Below are 21,529 nucleotides of genomic sequence, written 5' to 3'. Positions count from 1 at the left end.
GCATAATGTTATATACAGCAGTTACTTTATTTTGTAACCATTGTATAATGTATGAGATTTCAGATCTCACAATTTGATGACCCACACTGGTGAGTGTGGGTCTTAAGAAAAGAGATAATATTGACTAATTATTAAATGGAACAGTAGAAATGGATGCAATAAAGGAAGTAAAATATAGATAGATCTACTTGAGAAGGCTCCTAAGATTTGAAGTTTCTGCACCAGATTTATTTCAAACCATGCTAATGCACAGATCCTCCAAGCTATTCAGCAAGCACCTCTCTAATTCTACCAGCTTTCAGGTATTCCTAGGGACAAATACAGGGGTAGTTGCTGGATGACAAATCTGTATTTAGGCACGTTCTCTTTGAGCCACGCGGGGAAAAAATCCTTTATGATATAATTTCAGTTCCCACAATTTCACACAACACGGAGGACCAAATATGTAGTTCTTGTAATTGAAGTATTCTAGGATTTAATCGGGTAAAATCTGTGGGCAGGCCTCCGGAATGGAAAAGTGTGGTTGGTGTTCACTGCTAGTGTTCTGGCTGGCCACATGTGGGTTTGTCTGGGAGAGGTGATGAAGGTCATGGCAAAACTTCCTTCTTATTAGGACAACCGTTACTGAGGAGAGGGAGGAACACTACCTGTGCGTGTTCTGAAGGTTTCTAGGAGCACTGGATGGCTGTTGTGGTGATCACGTGTTGGTACTGCTCTCCTCCAGCCTCTCAATAAGTAGCATAGGTTTGTGGGGTGTGTGCTGAAAGTCAAGAACAATTTAGCTTTACGAATGTATTAGTCACTACTGATTTTACTTCCTTGCTAAAATGGCTAGATCAGTTACCATTTATGGAAATCTTAGCTTCCCCAATATGGAGTTTATATTCCTAATTTTTGTAGATCTTGTAAAATGTAAATCATGCATGATTCCTCACCCACGTACAAAGGTTTGCAAGGTTTGGTTTTGTGGTTTCGGATTTTATTCTGTGAAATAAACAATAACTAGCTTTGATTTTTTAAATAGTTTTTCATTTTATAGTCTTGTCTATATAAGACTCTGTAACAGGATAAAGTTAAAAAGGAGGTGATACAACCGTGGAGACATTCCATCCAAAGTTGTGATCAAGTAATATATTGACCATGGTTTCCTGAATCTGTCCAGGGATTTTCTGCTTAAAACCAAGCCAAAAATGTCAGCTAAGTGATTTAGTAGAACTCTTGAATTACATACACTTGCAGGTAAGATGGGGAGATTTGTCCTGGAACTCATTTTCTCCTCTGTCTCTGCTCTGTTTTTCCCAGGAAATAATCCTTGCCTCCGTTCCTATTGCTGTTTCCATTTTTAATGCACAGTTGTTTGAGCATGTCTTTTCAAGGCATAGTACTTCTAATGGTTCTTCATGCCATCTGATGTGGCTTATGTGCCAGAAACGTCCTGACGGACTGATTGGAATCCCAGCCTCACTGCACTGGCTGTTGTGCAAGCAACAAATAGGTGCAGTCTCTACCCAGAAGAAGTTCGGTCCTGGTCTGGGGCCCTGCACAATCTTAAGGCAGTGTCTGCACACCAAGTGATTCTTCCAGATAACATTTCATCACATATATATATGTATGCAAATATATGTTTGGAAAGAAATTAAAGATTGAGGGGATGTCTCATTTCTGGTGCTTTGCCTTACTTACCAGGTACATCTCTACAGCTACAGAGTGTCAGGGAGAGAATCCAGCTACTGGAGTCTGGGTCGTCCTGAACTTGTTTACCCATTTATACTGCCGGAAATCCAGCATTGTCTTTGAGTTGAAGAGAATTAAAAATGCCATGCTAGTTAATAGCTGGCAGTAGGTGTAGATGCTTCTGTGAAATGCTGTGTCTGTTCCGCTCTCCTGTCCAAATGGGTACAGAAAAACTAGAGGAGGTTCCAAATCAGAAGCTCTACTCTGAAGATGGATCTATTTGGCCTGCTCATTTCAGAAGAGGAGGAAATTTAAGCTGCATGGTTTCCTGTCCCTCCTATTGCATTACAATGAAGCAAATTTCTCATTAAAAAGAGCAAACATGGAAGCAGTGGCATTTACAGCACAGGAAATCATTACAGTTCCATGTAGTAAGCTGCAGATGAGCACTGATACTTTATACACAAACTCTAATAGGAATTTTTGAATGGAATGTAGAGAAACAAACAACCTTGAACACTTTGAACAATGTCTAATTAATATAGGATTAAATGGAAGGCTTTTACCTGGGGACTTGTAATTACAAAAAATGGGATTTCCTGATTTTTTGTTTTGGTGGGTTTTTTTTGTTTGGGTTTGGTGGTTTGTTTTTTGTGCGGGGTTTGTTTTTTTTTTTTTCTTTTCTCAGCTAGTACCTTTCAGTGATGGCAACTCATTTATTAGACTGTCTGAATACAGAGTCCGGTCCCAGGTTTTTAACATCATCATTCCTTTGTTCATGCTTGTGACAAAACTGATCATTCAACTTTAAGAAAAATTAAGAGACTAGTGTCCAAACTGGTGGTTTTCTTTTTTTTTTTTTTTTTTTTTTTCCCCACCTTCCTGGTATTTCCATCTTCCCTGGACTGAGTTGTCATGTAATGGTTTTACCAAACATCATTTGGTGATCTGGCATTATGTCCTCTTTCCCTGCTGCTACACTGCGATGTTCCTGATAAGTAATTCACTACATAAAAAAAGTTTCGAAGGGCTGGGAAACTATCTGTGTTCCTCTATTTGACTGAAAAAAAAGCAGTGTGACTTCTTGCAAATGACTCATAATAATATGGATGCGATATATGTTGTTGCTTAATGTATTCTGATCCGTCACCAATTCTTTCAGCCATTCTCTACTACAGGCTGCTGCTGGGATCAGTCAGTTGCCTTAGAAGTGCCCTGTTGCTCTTGTGATCTCTTATTTTGTTTTCCTGAGTAGATGTCACTCCTCAGGGGAGGTTGCAGGCTGTATGTTGCATGAATATACATTCACAGAGGAATTGGGATCTTGCTTTTCTGAAATATTCTCACTGTAAAAACAAGGAAAATAATTTCTCGACAAACAAGATGAAACATAAGTAAGTGATGGATAGAAAAGCAAGGGAAATTTTTAACTGATCACTAATAATTCATATCCTAATCCTCTGATTCTGTCAAGTTTTCTTATGTTTGATCTTGGCAGTTTAGATAAATGAAAGAAAAAAGGGATTATGTAGCATGAAAATATAGCGTGAAAATGCCTTATGGTGCTCTTTCAGTATGTTTTGAGCCTGTCTAGAGAAATGGGAAGGTTGTTCACTCTGAGGGTTTTTTTTAGGCTAGAATATTTCTATCGAGGTTTACAGCATGTCTTTTTTTGTTTGTTTGTTTAAAAAATGTTTTCAATTGGAAACTGCGATTGTGCTATATGTGGGGATTATGGGTTGAAATATTTATCAAGTTATAGCAGGCTAAATGATCACAAAACTCCTTTCAGATTTTAATACCATTTTTGTTTGGAAATGAATTATTTAACTTCTGTAGGGAAGCATCTGGTTGAACTTGGATGGACTCGCCCATGCATTTCTGTGGGCAGCTGAGGAATGACTTGATGGCAATATTCAATAGCGTGTAAAGGTTTGTCCTTTTTGCACATTGCTACGTTTTTTGATACCCTTGTGCTTAATTTTCATTTCCCCTTTTCTTCAGAAGAATTCAGACTTCAGAGAAAAGGTGGTGAATCTGCACACTGTGAGTGTGACTTCCTGCCTGGGAGCAGAGATTGCCAAAGGAACAATGCTGACTCAACACAAAACCCAGCAGCCTTTCTTCCTCGCCACTTCTAAAAGTTCAGGCTGTGCCTTGCCAAGTGGAAGATGCTGGAGTGCATCTTTGCAATCTTCTGATTTTCTTTCCCACTTTGTGGGCTGTGATGGGGTCTGCTTAGACAAACATACAAACACTGAGGTGAAGCTGACCTTACTATGCGTTACTCTTTTTCAGCCTCTCTCAGGAGTTCATCTATAACAGTCCTTCACCAAACACTGAGCTTTCTTCGGAACAGAAGTAGTTTCTTTTTCCCTATTGTAATTGTACTCGTTGCCTCCCAGTAGCTTTGGAGATGCTGAGATGTTTCATACAGCAGAACCACAAGGCATTACATTTCTCCTGCCTAAATAATAAATAAGAATGTTTTTTCCATCTGCACATCTGGAGCTCCTGAACAAGGAAGCAAGGAAAGTTGGAAAGTTGAAGCTGCAGAGTTGAGTACCAGAATGCTTTACTCCAGACTCAGTGCAGCCATCTTTGCATATGCATCCGAATTCACTGAGTAATTGACCATCTACTGCTTTGCTGAGGCAGCCCTCTCTTTTCCCCCACTTTCCTCAGGTCTCAGTGTCCTCCTCAGGCTCCCATTCTTTCCAAGTTTTTGATCTAGCTGTACCTGCTGGCTTTCAGGTGCCACTATTTTCTCTCACTGTTGTAATTCTTTTTCTGCTTTAATTCTTTGTGTACCTTTTTAGACCCGGTGAGTTGTCCATCTGCATCTGAGTCAGAGCAATAGAAGCAGGATTGCACATCTTCATGTAGGCGTCTAGAGTTTTTATTGCCTACAACAGCAGCAATTTTCAGGAAAAGACTTGCTGCATATACAATGCTGGGGAAGTTATCTCAAACCAGCCTCTCCTGAAGATATGGGAACTGCGATTTTTCAAAGGCCATATGCAAAAAGGGATGTAAACTTTCCCTGGTAGTGTGTTTTCTCTTCCCTACCCTCTACATATTTCTAATTCTTTTGCCTATCATAAAGGAGAGAGGTTTTTCAAAGTAAAAATCAAATTTTGTCAGAATCCCTGAAGGGTGTGCACCTTAGAGGGTGCAAACTTTCACATGCTAGAGGGATGAAAAATGTGGCAGTATTCCTTACCAGTTTAGTTTTCATCTCTAGCAATAATTGAAAATCCACCATTTTCCAGTTACTGGTTATCTTCTTCCTGGAACTGTGTGGTTTCTTTTCAGAATGTCTTCAGTTGTTGCTGTCAGTTTGGGTACTTTGCTCCTGCATATAGTCAGGAATGGAGCAAAAGAAGGGACAGGTGCTCCTGAAGAACATAGGTCCTATTTTCTACAGCTTTTCTCTTTTCTGTAGAACTGCAGACATGGGGAAATTCTGGTTCGCTCTGATTCCAAGGTCATAGTTACCTGGTTTGCATGGCGTCCCAGCCTATTTTTCACAGTACTGCATTGCACTCTGCTGTTTTTCATCATTTATTGATACAGACACATCTTCCTCTTCTTTTTTACCTTTTTCCTTTATTTCCCATAAAGAGACATTCATGTCACCTTCTTCATAAAAATAAAGTTCCTGAATTATAAGATATATCTTCAAAAATTCTCACTAAAATATTACCTCTTAGATCTCATATTGCCATGGAAGAGAAAACTTTTATACCATAAAGAAACTAGCTTAGAAAGCAAAGTTTATTCATTAATCTATTATTTCAAAATTACTCATGTGACATGATACAGTTCCTTATTTGCAGCTCAGAACTTCCTTGTATTTGTTGGGTCTTAAAAACCGAAAAGGATTTGTTAATCCGGTTCAGTGTAGAAGGGTTTTCTTGCAAGGCACAGATATGGTCTTGAGCATCAATTTGAGGTGAAGGGGAGAAGGGAGTGAAACATTTGGCCATGGCTGTCTACCTGCTCCTGATTTTTCTCTTTTCCTTTAGTACATCTCTTCAAATGTCTGGTAAGTCTTTGTCCCTTGCTGAGCATGGAGGTTTGCAAGTTCTTTCTCATGCTTTCCTGATGTCCTTCTTGGTGGACAGTGAGCTTAGATCTAGTCACAGCATGTAATTTGAAACAGTTTTATTCAACTCTTAAATTTGGTGGTATCTGTATAGGCATTCTGTTTCCTTAATCCAGTTTTCAAGGTGGTGTATGAGTGAAAGAAATTTGCTAACAGATGTGGGCATAACCTAGACCGTGCTGATTCTTGAAAAGCTGCCAGCTGAATGCAGACAAAAGCTGATATGAAATTACTCCATTGGAGGTTAGAACAGCTCAGATGTACAGGGCAGTGTCCTCTCAGCATGCATAGGACCACTGGATTTGAGTTTCTTAGCTCATATAGACTATGGCATAGTGATTGTTGCATATTGGAATCCTGTTTCCAAGCTGACGGTTGACGGCTTTAGGAAGAACCTTAAAAGCTTCTGTCTATCAGATTTCAGACACTCCTACCGCTGAGAGGAAAACAAATGACGCTGTGTCTGCAGCTCTTTCCTGCAGGAAGCTCCCAGCTAGGGAACTTTGGGAGTCCAGTGCTATCACTTGAATGGCAGCAGGGACTAGCCAACGCTGACCTAATCCACTGCAGGAGAATGTCTTCTGTGCATGTTTTTGGGTGAGACCAAGCTGGCTCTAACCCGTCTTCTGCTAACCTTCTCAAGAACCACTGTGGCAGGAGAGCTGTGCCAGGGGAAATGCCATTCGGCTTGTTCAGGTCTGCAGCCTTTCAGAGAAACATCATGGAGGCTGTTTGACCACTACCTGGCAGCTCTGGGATGTAGGGGGTTATGAAGCCCCATTTAACTATTCCATCCCTGACAAGAAACCTTGGGTGGCAGTAAAGCCCAACGGCACAGCAGAGTGAGTTGGATGATGTTGCTATTGCTTAGAGGGGAGCTGAGGGATGCAAGGCGAGCTGCAAAAATGGTCAAGGTTTGGAGCAGGCTGAAGTTGTGCCCCTTTTTTGAAGCTGGTCTTAAGAAACAAAACCCTGTTGTGCAGTGTCTCACATTTCTATTTGCAAGTGTAGCTATTAATGGCACTTAGGATACTGCTTTAGCTTAACTGTGCTCAGAACTGAAGTGATGATGCTGCAAGTTGTGGCTTCCCTCCTGAGAAACTCACAAGTTGTACTCTGTGAAGAAATGACTTTTTGCAAAGTTGCCAAAATTTTCTAAAATAATTAACCAAAGATGAAAAATACCTCACTTGCTTGATGAGCTGAAAACCACGTCATTCTGGGCCAAATATATAAATGGTTCAATTTTGAGTATGTAAACTATTTTTAACAGCTCTAAAGCAAAAAGTCCTTTTACTTGTAAAATTGAAGCCTGGTTAATATGCTGTGTGGTGGTGGAACTTTGAAGAACTCATGATATTTAATAAAGGTCATTTTTGAATGGTATTTTGAGAACAGTGTACTTTAAGGAGCGATGTGAAGAAGAGCAATTTCTCTTGAAAGAGCTGTATTTTCAGCTTCTGAAGTTGCTTGCATCTTAAGAACATTTTGATGAATATCCTTCATACTGATGATTAACTTCCCTTGATTTCCTTCTCTATGGACTCTATACATTCAATTTTTTGTTGTAGCAGACTGTCAAATACCAAATAACTGACTTATCTCCTACGAAATCTCTCCTTAGATGTTTGCATTCTCATTTTATTTTATAGATAGCAGAATATTTTCCATCTATAATGAAGATAGCAAGCTCTGCGCCCAAGCTCAGAACTCTAGCTCAGTCATAACTACTGCTTGTGATGAGCACAACGAGTTTCAAAAGTTCAGGTGGGTCTCTGCCACGCAGCTGCTGAGCATGGCGCTCAAGCTGTGCCTGGGAGTGCTCACCAAGGATGACGAGGCTGCCATCACATTGGAATCCTGTAACAGGACAAATGAGCTCCAGTGGTGGGAATGTAGAAATGAGACACTTGCAACCCATGGCAAGGATTTATTTTTCAACTATGGTAAAGGGAAGGGGAAGAAAATCAGGTTGTCCAAAGGATCAGGCAAAGGGAGCAGGTGGAAAATCCATGGAACCGCAAACAGTGTGTGCTCCCAGCGCTATGAGGGTGAGTACTGAAAATTAATCTCTATTTCTAGTTAACTTGACTGTCCCTATTTACAAAGCATTTCACTGCCTTCTTGTCATGCAGCAACACTTTTCTTACAGTGACATCAGTAGCAGAGCTGACTACAAGTAGGGAGTAGAAATGCAAGACAAATATGACTGTATACATTTCTGCATAACTCGGAAAGTGCAATTCTGTCCAATGATAGAATAAAATGACAAAGGCCTATGATGTAATCATAAGGGAGAATGGAAATTCTGTTTGTACAGCAACAGTGGGAGGAAATCTATGGCTGTTTCAAAGTATGTCTGATCAATTTGTAGAAGAAGTGGTGATTGTGCTATATTTAAATATTTATTGTTGCTATTACTTGGTTTGACCATCTCTAAGAAGTTAATCGCTAGTTAACATAGATGTGATCCACTTTTAACAGTATTTACCTGGTGTTTCCCAGGCCCAGCAAGAAGAAAAAGTGGGAAGCAAAAGGAAAAAACAGTGTTTTAATGGTTTAGGATGAAATAAGGCCTAACAACTGACAAAGGAACACTGGAGAGTCAGATTTCCTTTTCCTGCATTACTATCCCTCTTGGACTACATAGAATGGGCATTCAGGTTCAAGTGTTCAACCTCCTTTCTAACCGTGACACTAGTAGGGTGGGAAGTTAAATAACAGGGGATGAAATTTTTGCCATGCCCTACAACTGTTCCAGCTGGAATGAAGTTTGTCATAATTTTGTTCAAGTAGCAGCAAATCAGACTGCGTAGAGATGTGAGAGTCACTTCCCAGGAGAGTCACTTACGAATTTAAGATAAAACTTCCTCTTATGAAGACTGATAAAATTTTCTTATATCTCCTTTCCAAGCCTCTTCAACCATACAGGGAAAAAAAGATCCTAAACATCAGCTGGGGACAGAAGTATGTATTGAATGGGAGAAGCTGAGTCATGAGCACTTCTGACACAGTAGTCCAGATAGCAATGAAAAGAAAAAATTAGACAGAAATTAGTCTGAGGGCCACATAAGGATTGTTTGAGAGTCTTAATTCTGTATATCTTGCTGTGGTCATACCTAATTGGCACAACAGCCTTGGAAGGCTTTGTAGTAATGAAGTACTGGTGTGTTGAGCTCCTGCACAACTCAACTGTGTCCATGGAGAGCTGCCTACAAGAAGACACTGTGGTGATCATGTGATACCAACTGGCTACTATTGCTCTGTGTTTCCATAGATATCTATACACTGGGAGGAAATGCCTTTGGTGCACCTTGTGTATTCCCTTTTAAGCTCAATGGTAAATGGTATGCTGAGTGCATCCCTCGGAGTGACAATGGAGGCTCTCTCTGGTGTGCAACTTCTTCAGATTTTGATAAAGACCAAGTTTTCGGAAATTGTCCACTAAAAGGTAATTTATTTATAAAGATCTCAGGAAAGGCATTAAGCAAAAGTTTCATCCACTCTCATGGTCAAAATCTCCTTGGGATGTGGAAGTAACATTGGACAGGGAGCTGGATTCTGGCTAGCCTAGTTCACTGGTGAGCTATGCAATGATAAAATGAGGTGTTTGCTCTTCATTCTCATTATTTCTCCAGCAGAGATGAGTTTCTCAGTGCTCCCAAAAGTGGTACATATGGGGAGTGTTGTGAGGGTGGTGACTGGGACTGAGAGAAAAAGGAAGAGAAAACCCCTAGGACTAGGTGAGAAGAAAGTCAGGGCAAGTGAAAGGCAGAAAGAAGTGCAATGGATGAGGAAGGTGGGATATAGGGAAGCAGGAGACAGTGGCGTATCATAGGATTGAGCAGAGAACAGGAGGGTTGGAGCAAATGGAAGGGTGCAGGACACGGGCCATGAGCTTCACCTGCCTTTGGTGCTCCAGTGCTCCTTACACCCGCAAATCACCCAACACAGCTTTCCAGTAACCCCAGCACAAATACACCACCCCTTCACCCCTGCTTCACATTTGATTGGAAATGAATATTTCTGTTGTGTTGGGAGGTCTGGGAGAGCATAACATGGGTCCCAAGGTAAGAAATGGATGTGGAGACCAAGATTTTCTGTATAAGGAATAGGGAAATGTGTGTGTACAGGTAGAATATATCAGTGAGTTAATGTGGACTGAATTTTAGAGAAGTAGATGAGTTATATAAATAATAAAAGAACAGGGTGAATGTAGCAAAAATAGGTTTGTAAGGAGAAATAATTCCTTATGTTATTAATGTATTATTAATACTGAGTGGATAAACTATATATGTGGGGCAAACTGTGTGTAAAAACTTAGCAAATCATAGTTACATAGTTTTAGTCTGCAATGAAGATTTTATTTTCTGCGTTAGCAAGTATGATTATCTTGTCAAGTTGCTGTTATCATGTTTTATAGACACCATCCACAATGACCTTTGGAAAACAAATCCTGTGACAGGAACCCACTATCAGATAAACTCAGAGTCACTTTTGACATGGCACCAAGCAAGAAGAAGCTGCCAGCAGCAGAATGCAGAATTATTAAGTGTCACAGACCTTCATGAAGAAATGTATTTATTAGGTAAAGTAAAAAAACCCAACAAACAACTTAATGCATATGGTTGAAATGTAGCTCAGGTCCAAGAGCTTTACCATGGACACTTACATTTACCTTGTGAAAATAGGTCTTAGTGACATTCTTAAAAAAGCTTGTCACTTTCACAAAAAATGTATTAGAACAGTAGAAAAAATCTAACCTATATTAAAAAAAAAATCTACTGTGACATTTTTTCTTTTTCCATGCTTTAAAATTTTATTCAAGTTTTATTGAACAACTTACAAAATAAGAGGCATTTAATAACCTGACTGTTTGTTTCTTTTGGCCATTTAGGGCTCACTAGTGACCTGGGTGTCAATGCAAAGCTCTGGACTGGTCTTTTCAGTGCACTTGACAGTGGGTGGCAGTGGATTGGGGGCAGTCCTTTCAGATACCTAAACTGGGCTCCAGGTAAGTGCACTTTTCTGAAATGATGATCAGCATCGGCACCAAAATTCTCTTCTCTTCCCCAAATTCCTGTTATCTAATTCTTTTGGTTTCATAGATTTTTTACAGAGTACAGGGGATTATGGGAAAGGTAGGATATTACAGTAATAGGGATCACACCAGAGATGGATCACCATTAATTCTGATTTTCCCAGAAAAAACAGATAGCTCATCTAAGAAAACAGTTAAACCCAAATATCTACAGCTCTTTCTATATTTTTTTTCCATCCACAATTTTCTCATCAGGCATATTATTCAAACCAAACAAAAAACTCATGAAAAATCATATAGAGAACGTAAAGAAAAGAGAAAGAAAACATTGCATAAAAACATTCTCAATCATTCTTCTCAGTTACTGCTTATGACATTTATCTGACATACATTATCTTAGTAAGTTTCCACTCTTTTCTTAGGATCTAAGTCACCATCTTGCATGTTGCCATATCACAGATATTCATAATAGCTGTTGTGACTACAGAGAAACCCAAAGGGCAAGCACTCCCGTGGTGTTAAACACACATTTCATGTCCAGTGTTTAGCAGTAAAGGATGTTGAGTTGTTTGCAATACTACCACCCCATAAGGAATTTATATGAAAGCTTTGTTTGCGTAAAGTTTTTTTTCTGTATGCTGCAGTACTTCAAACACGCTGAATTTCTTCTTAAGCAATGCATGGGAGAGCAAGTCTCATGTCTGAAATGTCGGCCTTCTTGGGCATCCCAGTGGTGCTCCCTCATCTCCTCTCTTTGGAATTATCACTCTAAAGAATAATACTCCAGTGGCTTTGCAGCTGCAAAAGACTTGTGCATTCCCTCCTGTGATTACATGAAAATTTTCAGTATTAACAGAGGGTTTCTCTGTATGTTGTGTCTCTTCCCTAAAGGAAATCCCTCTGTGGAATCTGGAAAAATATGTGGGACCTTCCAAGGTAGGAATGGCAAATGGGAAAACCAGATGTGTGATCGGAAACTGGGATATATCTGCCAAAAGAGAAACTTCTCCTCAGATTCCTCCACTATTGCCTCAGGTAAGCTAGTAAAAAAATGAGGCTATTTTTGCAGTGACTGAGAAATACTAGGAGGATGCCATATACGAAATGACAGTATATTGTCAAAACAAAAGGGTTACACTTGCTGATCTGGGTCAAACACTGAGAAGAATTTAATTTTCTGGCTCATTTTAAAGATGATGTCTAGATGTTGTTCATCATTTTGAAAAGATCCCAGGGTACTAAAGCAGGCAAGGTTATGTGTTTAGTCCTGTCATCCAGACCACAAAATACTGATGAATAACCTATGCTCTGAAAAACACACTAAAGATGTGTTCTGCAAAAAGATGAGAGCCAGAGTTCCTGTTCCCCCTGCTCCCTCTGACCCTTTTTGCTCTTTTCTGAAAGGAAAAATTCAGATTATGGGGCTGGCACCTTTTTCCCAGTTGAGTTCCCTGTCCACCTGAGCCAAACTAGGTCTTATCTATGTGAAGAAATTGGGGTGCAGCTACTTCACTTGGGAATTCCTAGCATGCTACTAACTCTACAGTAACTCCCTCAGCTACATATATACTAGTATTTGAGAATATCTCTGGCTCGGGGGATGAATGGCACATCATAGCTGGCATCCTGTACATTCTGGCTGCATCCAGACAGCTTACTGGGAATGGTTTCTGACCCATGCTAACCTCCAAACCATGCCTGGATGTTCTAAGGGAATGCAAGTTTGCAGAGGTCAAAACCATGTCCAGGGAGCACTGAGCAATGTGGTTGATCACACGCCAATGCTGGGTGCACATCCTGCCCTCTTCAGTTTATTTTATAGGTGCAGACCTTGTGGACCTTCAAAGCAGTGGAAGATGGTTGGCCATACTAAATTCATACCAAGAAATAGCCACTGAACAAAGTGTGCAGCATTTCTGTGCAGCTGAGATTTCTGACATGTCTGGTATAACATAAATGTGCCTGGGGTCTCTGATATATGATTTGGGCTGTGCAGGAGCTCCAACTGGCTCCCAAGCAACTGGTGTTTCCAGAGAAAAAATATACAAAATCTCCAAAATTTACCAAGATAAAGTCCCTGTGTGGAAAAAGAGGCCCTATTCTGTAAAACATGGCTGTACGCAGAGCCTCACTTAGGGGCATTTAACCCGGAGCTGTGTCCTGCAAGTTTGCATGCCAAATTACTTAATACTTATTTAATCCTGTAAAAAGGATTTTGGTAGCTCCCAGCACAATTGGGATGGAAAAATCTGGTTTGTATTCTTTGTGATCTTCAGACTTTGCTTCACTCCTCTGCCAGTATGTACTCCAATATTTCAAATGCATGTCAGTACAGGTAATTTTCTTTTTGATTAAAAGAAAATACTGAACAGGACTGCTCATTAATTGTTTGAAATAATTTTTTTAGGTGACTTAAAGCATTTTAAGTGCCCCAGAGGATGGGTGGCCTATGCAGGTCATTGTTATAGAATTTACAGAACACCCAAAATATGGAAAAAAGCCCAGTCTTCCTGTAGAAAAGAAGATGGAGAGCTGGCGAGTATTCATAATATTGAGGAGTACAGTTTTACGGTGTCTCAGCTTGGGTACAGTGAGTATTCCTGCACTTTTTTGTCTGGAACTATACTGCTGCTATTATTCATTTAATCTCTGTAACCATGATCTTAAAAGTTTTTTAAAAAGACTTTCTTCTGTCAAAAGTGGGTGTGAGATGTCATTGTTCCATGTTAAGATGTACACATACCTACAATTGCCTTTGTGTTCCCAGAGCCAGATGATGAGCTGTGGATTGGTCTAAATGACTTCAGGGTTCAAATGTATTTTGAATGGAGTGATGGGACACCTGTGACTTATACCAAGTGGCATCACGGAGAGCCAACGCACACACGGAATAAGGCAGACTGCATCATTATGAAGGGAGAGGTAAAAATCACTCTCCCACTTTCATACTTTGTTATGTCTTTCATGTCTCCAAAAAGGAAAACATCTGTAACAAAAAAAAAAAAAAAAAAAAAAAGAAAGAAAAAAAAGAAAAAAGGGAAGATCTAGAAAGGTGTATGGTGGAGCACCAGAAGCAGTGCACTGCGCTGAGACTTGGTCGGCTCTGTAACAGTTACAACAAATCTGTCTGAAATTGTTTGAAGGAACACATCATCCACATTCAGCATGACTGATCATAGCTTCATAGTATGATTCTTAGAGCAGAGACTTTCTTATGTTTCCCCCTAAAACACCTAAAATACACATTTATTAGAGCTACTTTGGAGGCTCATATTACTGGAGGCACAAAAAATTAGGTACAAAAAAATCTATCTTGTTTTATACTCAGCATAAAATGACATAATACTATGGAAAAAGACTTAAACAATACATTTTTCATATTTTATGTTTAGTTTAGCATATCCTTGCTATTGTCATCTGGTTATATGAACATAAGAAATACTATGCTGGTGAGAGTAGAGTGGAACGGCATGTTTTCTTCCTGCTCTCATCAGCCACTGAACCTTTAATACATGCAACCCTCATTCTCACACCTCTGAGGAAACGTGACCCTCACTGTCTTACTGTGTTCTCCATTTGGGAGTTTTGGAGATAGCATCAGGGCAAGGAAGAGAGTTGAAACAGCGTCAGCCATATGAAGGGAGAACGATTCTCTCTGAGGATGGTGAACATTCTTGTTGGATCTGGATTTTCTCTACATTTCACTTCTCTTTATTGTTTCTTCTTCCCATGCTCAGGATGGATCCTGGGCTGACAGTGCTTGTGAAACAAAACTCGGTTTCATCTGTAAAAGGAAACCTTTGGCAGAAGAATCAGGGGAAGCCGAGGTTACTTACCCAGGCTGCCAGAAAGTAAGTGTAAAACAAAAGCAGCGAAAGATTGTTGCACCTTACTTTCACTCCCATGATGGTGAATATCACAGAAGTCAATGATTTTGACTGTTCTTGGTGGAGCCCTAGAAAACTGTTAATTCGGATGTATGGACACTTCTTAGACTAATGGGGAAATGTTTTATTTATTTAACCAAAATGTAGACCGACATTTTTTTCCCCTCCCTTACATATGCACTTCACTCAGCTCTCTCCTAGTGCAGAACCAGTCGCTTCACTCGTAAAAGCCACTCTCTGCAGAGCATGTCAGTATTTTTTCATGCCATAACTCACTGGTCTTCAGCTGCATGCAGCCTTTTCAGTTCAATCAATCAGCCACAGGAGGCAGGAATATTTGAGCTGACTGTTTTGCAGATTGTTCGTAGCCTCTTGCAACAGCTACACTTTACGCAATGAGAAGGCAGAGCAGGCTTTACACAAAGTGTAAAGTGGCTGTGAGCGTGCTTGCCAGCTCCAAGTCATAACCACAGCTCAATGCTTGCAAACACCCCTTGTGTGGCCTTTGACAAGAGGCAAGACACAGAGTTGTGGTTACAAAAGCTACGCTTGATTATCATCTTTGTTTCTTCCCATGGCTTCTGAAATTAATTTTGACTTGAGGTGTGGTACTAACGCAGAATTTGGAAGTGTACTGTGCTGCGCAATCTGACGGCCCCTCTGTGCCTCTCTGTTGTTGACACCGACAGGGCTGGATGAAGCACGGCTTTTACTGCTACTCCGTGGGGCAGTTACCAGCAACATTTTCAGAAGCAAAACAAATCTGTGAAGAAAACAAAGGTTACCTGACTACTGTGACAGACAGGTACGCAAACATAATACCTGTCCTTTCATACATGCAACCAGGATGGAAGGGCCAAACAGAATTATCTTCCTACTTTGCAGTTTTTCATGGTGTCTCATGTGACTCCACACCTTTGCTGAAAAATTATGGTAGAACTGAAGAGGTATTACAAAATACATCTGGGGCTTGTATGTCATCAATACAAACATTTAAGCCATTGCTCCTACACACTTACACTATTGTTGACCCCAGGTATTAAAAAATTGAGTCAACCCCCCAACAGCTCTGAATTGCCAGATTGTTTTAAAACTTCTTGAACTAAAAATAAACAGATAAACATGGAACTATTTATTTCTTCTGGATTTGAGCTTTTCAGCTGTTTCTTTGCAACAGGCAGATCTGGAAACTTAGCCTTTTTAGAATAAAAGTAGATTTTTTTCCCCTGAGTAACACGATTTAAAGATCTTGACCTTATAATAAAGCTCAGTAAAACACTGTAGCACTTATTTATGCAGAATGAATAACACATATGCATATAAGACAAGTATTGTTTGGCTTGCGTTTTTCATTACACAGTACAAAAGGAAAATAGAATCACTCTAAATTCTAAACATGATTTACATAACCAAAATATAAAATAAAAATTAATTTACATGACAATTAGAACTATAAAAGTAAGATCATTACCCTTACTTCAATCCATACTTATCTTTTCCCACATCACCTTTACTAGATTTGCTGCAATGAACTGTTTGAAAAAATGGACAAATTATGATAAAATGTGATATATCAGTTTGGTACTTATTATTCACAGATATGAACAAGCTTTTTTGACTTCTGTAATTGGATTCAATCCAGCAAAGTATTTCTGGATTGGTCTCTCAGACACGGAGGAGCAGGGGACGTTCAGGTGGGCCAGCGGGCACGCGGTCACCTTCACTCACTGGAATGCAGGAATGCCCGGTACGTGCCATAGGGGCCACTGAGTTTCTACTCTGGGGGCCTGACAAGGGAGGGTTTGGAAGCTAAGTAGTGGGTTTGAAACTCTGCTGGCATAAAGTAGCAAAAACAACATTGCAACTTTCCGTTTGTGCTAAAGGGATTACATCAGAGATCATGGTAGCTCCTTCCAGTAGACCACCTGGGACTGCATGCGTCTGTTTGTATCATTCACTCTTTGTTGTCTGATGGTTTTGATGGGTGATGCATAGTGTAATGTAAAAAGATTTTGATAAAATTTACTTATGGTTTAATTGAAATGCATGTGAGCTACTGTGAGCTATTGGCCTCCAAACACAGCGGGGACAGGTTACATTTAATTATGTAGCATATGCTTTGAGAAGATGCAGTTATTTATCAATAAAGTTTAAAAATTTTATGTTTCATGAAGGAAGGGAGTCAGGCTGCGTGGCCATGATAACAGGAACTTCAGCTGGATTATGGGATATTTTGAACTGTGAAGAAACAAACATGTTTCTCTGCAAGCAGCTGGTGGAGGGAGTGACGCCCCCTCCTCCTCCAACAACGACCCCTCTCCCATCATGCCCAGAGGGATGGCAATCCATTCCTCAGAGCAGCTTCTGCTTTAAAGTAGGTGTTTAACTTCTGAATGCGAACATTTGTAATTTCAAATGAGAATATGTTTGATGTATGCATGGAAGGTGGATTTCACCCTGCCAACCTGATAGGTAGCCTGTGGTATCACGTCTCCAGCCATCCCCAGGTGGTGTGTCAGGGAAGTGCTGTATGTAGGTTGAACTGAAGTTTGGAGTCACAGGGACTCTGAGATGACAGCAAAAGCAAAGTTGCAATAATCAAGTTTGATAAATGACCACAGACTTACGATTGCACAATTAAATAGTAAGTGATAAAACTAGAGACCAGGAGAGCAGAAGAAAGATAGAAGCCCAGAATGCTGTTTCTAAGTTTCCGTAATACCCAGCACAGTATTTAATTGTCTGCTTTTTATAGATTTTTCAGGGAGGAAGGGAGAAAATGCAAACATGGTTTGGTGCAAGAGATTTTTGCAGAGCCATCGGAGGAGATCTGGCATGTATCCACAGTGAAGAAGAACAAAACCTAATAGCTGGCTTGTAAGTATCTGCACAGTCCATTGTTTGTACAAAAAAAAAAAAAATTAAAAACCGAGCTTTCTGAAAAACATAAAGGATTTCTGGTGATCAATTTCTACTTTGCAAAGATGGTGTATATCCTTGCAAAGTGGCTGAAGGAAATGGGTAGAAAGAGGCGAGCAAAAGGGTTTCTTGGCAGGTCTCTGGGAAGGTGGTGCTATGCATTAAAGTAGCCTGAACATACACAAAAGTGAAAGGATAGTCAAAATTGATTTCAACTGAGTTTAGTTCAAAGGGATAAAACTGATCTTTTTAGCTCATTTGTTATTGATCAGTAGATGAAAAACTCTTGATTAAAGGAATAGTTTGTGCTGCTTGCTTTCCTTAGTTAAGGGGAAAAATTGGGAGGCTAAGGAAAGCCTGGCCTATTGATGTGCTTATGTAAATGTTTAAATCAAGCCTATGAGTACAGACAGGTCTGAATTTGGATTCCTAAGCTACTTGGTCAGAGACCTTAAAATATGTTTTCATTTAACTCAGTATTTGTGGACTCATGATATCTGTGATCCTTCTCATGAAGCTCTGTGTTTCACTGCTTCCTGCCACATACAGCACCAGGGTTTTTTTCCCCACATGGCAATTGAATGATTACTTTATATGACTGTCTCAAATGATACATCAAGCATCAAAACACTAAGAATAATGTAATGATATATATTCTTCTCTATTTCACACTGTGTCTGATTGTCTATATCTGTAATCATTCAGAAAGAGAGATTATCTTCTCTTATCTTACTGGATGGGTTTAAGTGCCCTGGACTCTGACAGCGGATTTATATGGAGTGATGGCTCACCGGTGAGTAAATGATTTATTGTTCCAGCTTTTTGTCTAATTTTCCATGTATATCTTGGCAGACAGCTCTCACAACTCCTCCTATACAAGCCACAAGTGACCTTAAGTCTTTACTACTCGATCCCACTCTAGGAATTAGTTTTTATCTTTTGATAGTTCGTAGTTATAGATAACAGTATGACATTTAGAGTAATGAAATAACACCAAAGGTGATGGAATATCTCTCTTGATCTAAGCAAATCTGGTTGTACTAATCTCTATGTTCCTGTTTGTCATTTACTGTTAGAAATAAAGTGTGTGTCTACACAAGCTAGGCTTTTTTGCCCTTGCTGTCTTAAGTAGATTAAGGTCTGCAAGACCCAGGTCCATATGACAGCACTGATAGATTGTCTCACGTTGAAATGTCAGAGCAGGATAACCAACCCAGGGGTCAGAGGAAGGTACTTAGATACTTCTTTCTAGAGCTTGACAAGGAGGACAATCTCTGCTGATAACAAAGAAGGCAACAACTTCTTGGCTTCCTGATGTGGGTTATAAATACACAGACGAATCATTATGGCATGCAAGGGTCATGTCCTTCTCCTTACAAGGTCTGGCACCAAAGCACAAGATGGACCATGAAATCAAATGAAGTACATTCTTCTTTAACAGGATGAGAGAATTGTTTCACTTTAAAAAGAAAATAGTAACAAAGCTGTGTTTCTACTATAGGTAAATTTTGAAAAATGGGCAAGTGGAGAACCAAACAATTATCATGGAAATGAAAAATGTGGCGTGTTTAATGGCTACACTAATATGAACTGGAATGATTTATTTTGTGAACACATGCAGCACTATGTTTGCCAAATAAAAAAAGGTAGGATGACTTTCTTCCTTGAGCAACTTTTAGAAATGGATAAGAACATCCTTTCCAGGTCAGATCACACTATCTGCATGCATTAGAGCCAGCTGTGCCATCAAGCACAATGAAACACTTAACACATTTTAATTTAAATAAAAGCAGTTCAAAAGTATGAATTCATCCATGAGATACATGTGTAAGTTTGGCATGTATATGCAGCATGTTGACTAAGTGAAATCCAGCCACCTAAAGTTGCACATAGTTTCTGCAAGCTTAACTTGGGATCAGCTCTAACATGGTATTTTGCTGAGTGTAACACCTTTTTTTCAGATATTCTGAGAAATTCTGTGACAAAAATAAGCATACTGAGTAACTCTTACGATTCATTTTATTCTTTGGAATTCAAATGCTAATAACTGTATAAATACATTTAATTGAGAGGTGTCTGAGAAACATAATATACTCAGATATTGATTTACATTGCAGGAGCATCACTGAAACCAGAGCCTACTTCCACATTCAGTAAGTCTTGTACTTCCAATAACAGAAATAAATTAATGTATAATGATGTTAATTTCTGTTACAAACGGCTTAATGTTTTATCTTGCAGATTATGAATATATTGTTAGTGAAGATGACTGGATAATATTTAATCACAAGGAATACTACTTCAGCAAGGAACCAATGCCTATGGAAAAAGCCAGGGACTTTTGCAAGAAGAATGGTGGTGATCTTGCTGTCATTGAGGGTGAAAGTGAAAAAAATTTTGTTTGGAAATATGTAAGAAACATGTTTTATTTAAAAAATGTACTGTTTTGTCCTGCACTGAGACACCTTTTTCAGCTGGCTTGTGAAATATTAGAAAGTGGTCCCCATCATAAAAACCACCTGTGCCCCATTGCATGGGCTCACCTACTTCAGAGCTTTACCATGATCATTACTTTGATAAATTGCTACATGTAGACAAATCCTTAGCTGCTTTTCAACATGCTGAGGGTGCGACTTTGAAAAACCTTCCTCTGTTTAGCTGAAAGCCAGTTACTGAGTATGTTTTGTTTTCTAACTCATTCTCTTCACAGAATTCAAGAAAAGCTTTTTTCCTTTTTTTGTTAAAACAGATTTCAGATTTTCAGTAAAAAGTTTAAGCCAGAATATTTTCTGATAGGAAGAGAATAACCTGATGATAATATAAACTTTTGGAAATAGTTTCATACTATTAAAACCAAATATGATTCCATCCTTTCTCCACATGACTGAGTACTCAATCCCACCATTTACCTGTAGCTTTTTGGCAAATTCTCACTATGCTTTCCCAAAACTCTTAAAAAAATTGCTTTATTTTATACCCTGCTTAAGAGGTCATTCTTATCTTCTTAACATAGCTTTTTGCTCCATTTCTTTTTCATGGTATTCTGCTTTATTTTTTTTTATATTTAAAAAATTGCTACTCTACCCTTAGTTGGTTTAGTGGTGGACTTGGCAGTGTTAGGTTAATGGTTGCCCTGGATGATCTTAAAGGTCTTTTCCAACCTAAACAATTCTATGATTCTATAAATACTGGAAATTGGAGGAAAATTTTGCATTTTGCAGTTCAGGCACATAATCCCTACACATTGAATACTATGCAATTGTACAACTGAAACTGAAGCGATTTTTGAGAGCTTGCTTATTTTATTTGAAATCTGCTTTCTTACAGCTCACTGAAATACTTATTTTTTTGTGTTTTAGACTTTCTATAAAGACTGGGGAAATAACTTTTATATTGGCTTAACTGTGAGCCTTGACAAGACATTCCGGTAAGGAAAAACAAATTAAGTTTGTCAGACTCATAATGTGTATATTTGTCATGGCTCTCTGTAAGAGACTGTTGAAGTTCAGTGACTAACAAAAACTGTCTACAGCCATGTCTTGACAGAAAGTTTTAAAATACGATTCTGCTCCTTAGGGGAGCACTTCTCCCATAATATTTGCAATATCTATTTCCCCTTCTTTTGGTTCCGTACTCTGCTTTTGTATTGTGAGGCTGAGATGTTCACTCACAGTCAGTGCAGTGTCATCCCCTTTTCCTTGTTAGATGAAAGATAAAATTGGCTGGAGGTCTCTAGAATGTTCCAGATGGTACTTACAGACATTACTGAATATTCAAATGATCAAAGAAAAAGAACCCTCAAAACCTGCAGTGAGAGGCATCATGGTGGTTTTTAGAGGTGAAATATCAATACTGGAGAGGCCTTGTCTAGAAGGTAATTTCCAGATGGTTGTACTGTCA

The 21,529-nt window shown here is 39.3% G+C and overlaps 1 protein-coding gene across 1 annotated transcript in view; it reads left to right on the top strand.

The window, feature by feature from the left end:
* Positions 1-5,661: 5,661 nt before the first annotated feature.
* Positions 5,662-21,529, top strand: part of LOC104025890 (macrophage mannose receptor 1) — a 33,610-nt gene continuing 17,742 nt past the window's right edge. Inside the window, exons 1-18 of the mRNA XM_075704577.1 lie at positions 5,662-5,722; positions 7,435-7,833; positions 9,060-9,233; positions 10,206-10,370; positions 10,680-10,796; positions 11,715-11,858; positions 13,231-13,413; positions 13,591-13,745; positions 14,561-14,674; positions 15,400-15,515; positions 16,309-16,457; positions 16,885-17,084; positions 17,466-17,587; positions 18,335-18,422; positions 19,131-19,275; positions 19,747-19,782; positions 19,871-20,040; positions 20,989-21,056. Coding sequence (XP_075560692.1) covers positions 5,662-5,722; positions 7,435-7,833; positions 9,060-9,233; positions 10,206-10,370; positions 10,680-10,796; positions 11,715-11,858; positions 13,231-13,413; positions 13,591-13,745; positions 14,561-14,674; positions 15,400-15,515; positions 16,309-16,457; positions 16,885-17,084; positions 17,466-17,587; positions 18,335-18,422; positions 19,131-19,275; positions 19,747-19,782; positions 19,871-20,040; positions 20,989-21,056 — 2,606 coding nt within the window. The remainder of the gene's footprint in view (positions 5,723-7,434; positions 7,834-9,059; positions 9,234-10,205; positions 10,371-10,679; positions 10,797-11,714; positions 11,859-13,230; positions 13,414-13,590; positions 13,746-14,560; positions 14,675-15,399; positions 15,516-16,308; positions 16,458-16,884; positions 17,085-17,465; positions 17,588-18,334; positions 18,423-19,130; positions 19,276-19,746; positions 19,783-19,870; positions 20,041-20,988; positions 21,057-21,529) is intronic.

This window comes from Pelecanus crispus, chromosome 2 (assembly GCF_030463565.1).
Source record: "Pelecanus crispus isolate bPelCri1 chromosome 2, bPelCri1.pri, whole genome shotgun sequence".
NCBI classification, from domain to species: domain Eukaryota; kingdom Metazoa; phylum Chordata; class Aves; order Pelecaniformes; family Pelecanidae; genus Pelecanus; species Pelecanus crispus.
The sequence above is the reverse complement of the archived record's forward strand: the minus strand, read 5'-3'. Positions and strand labels throughout refer to the sequence as shown.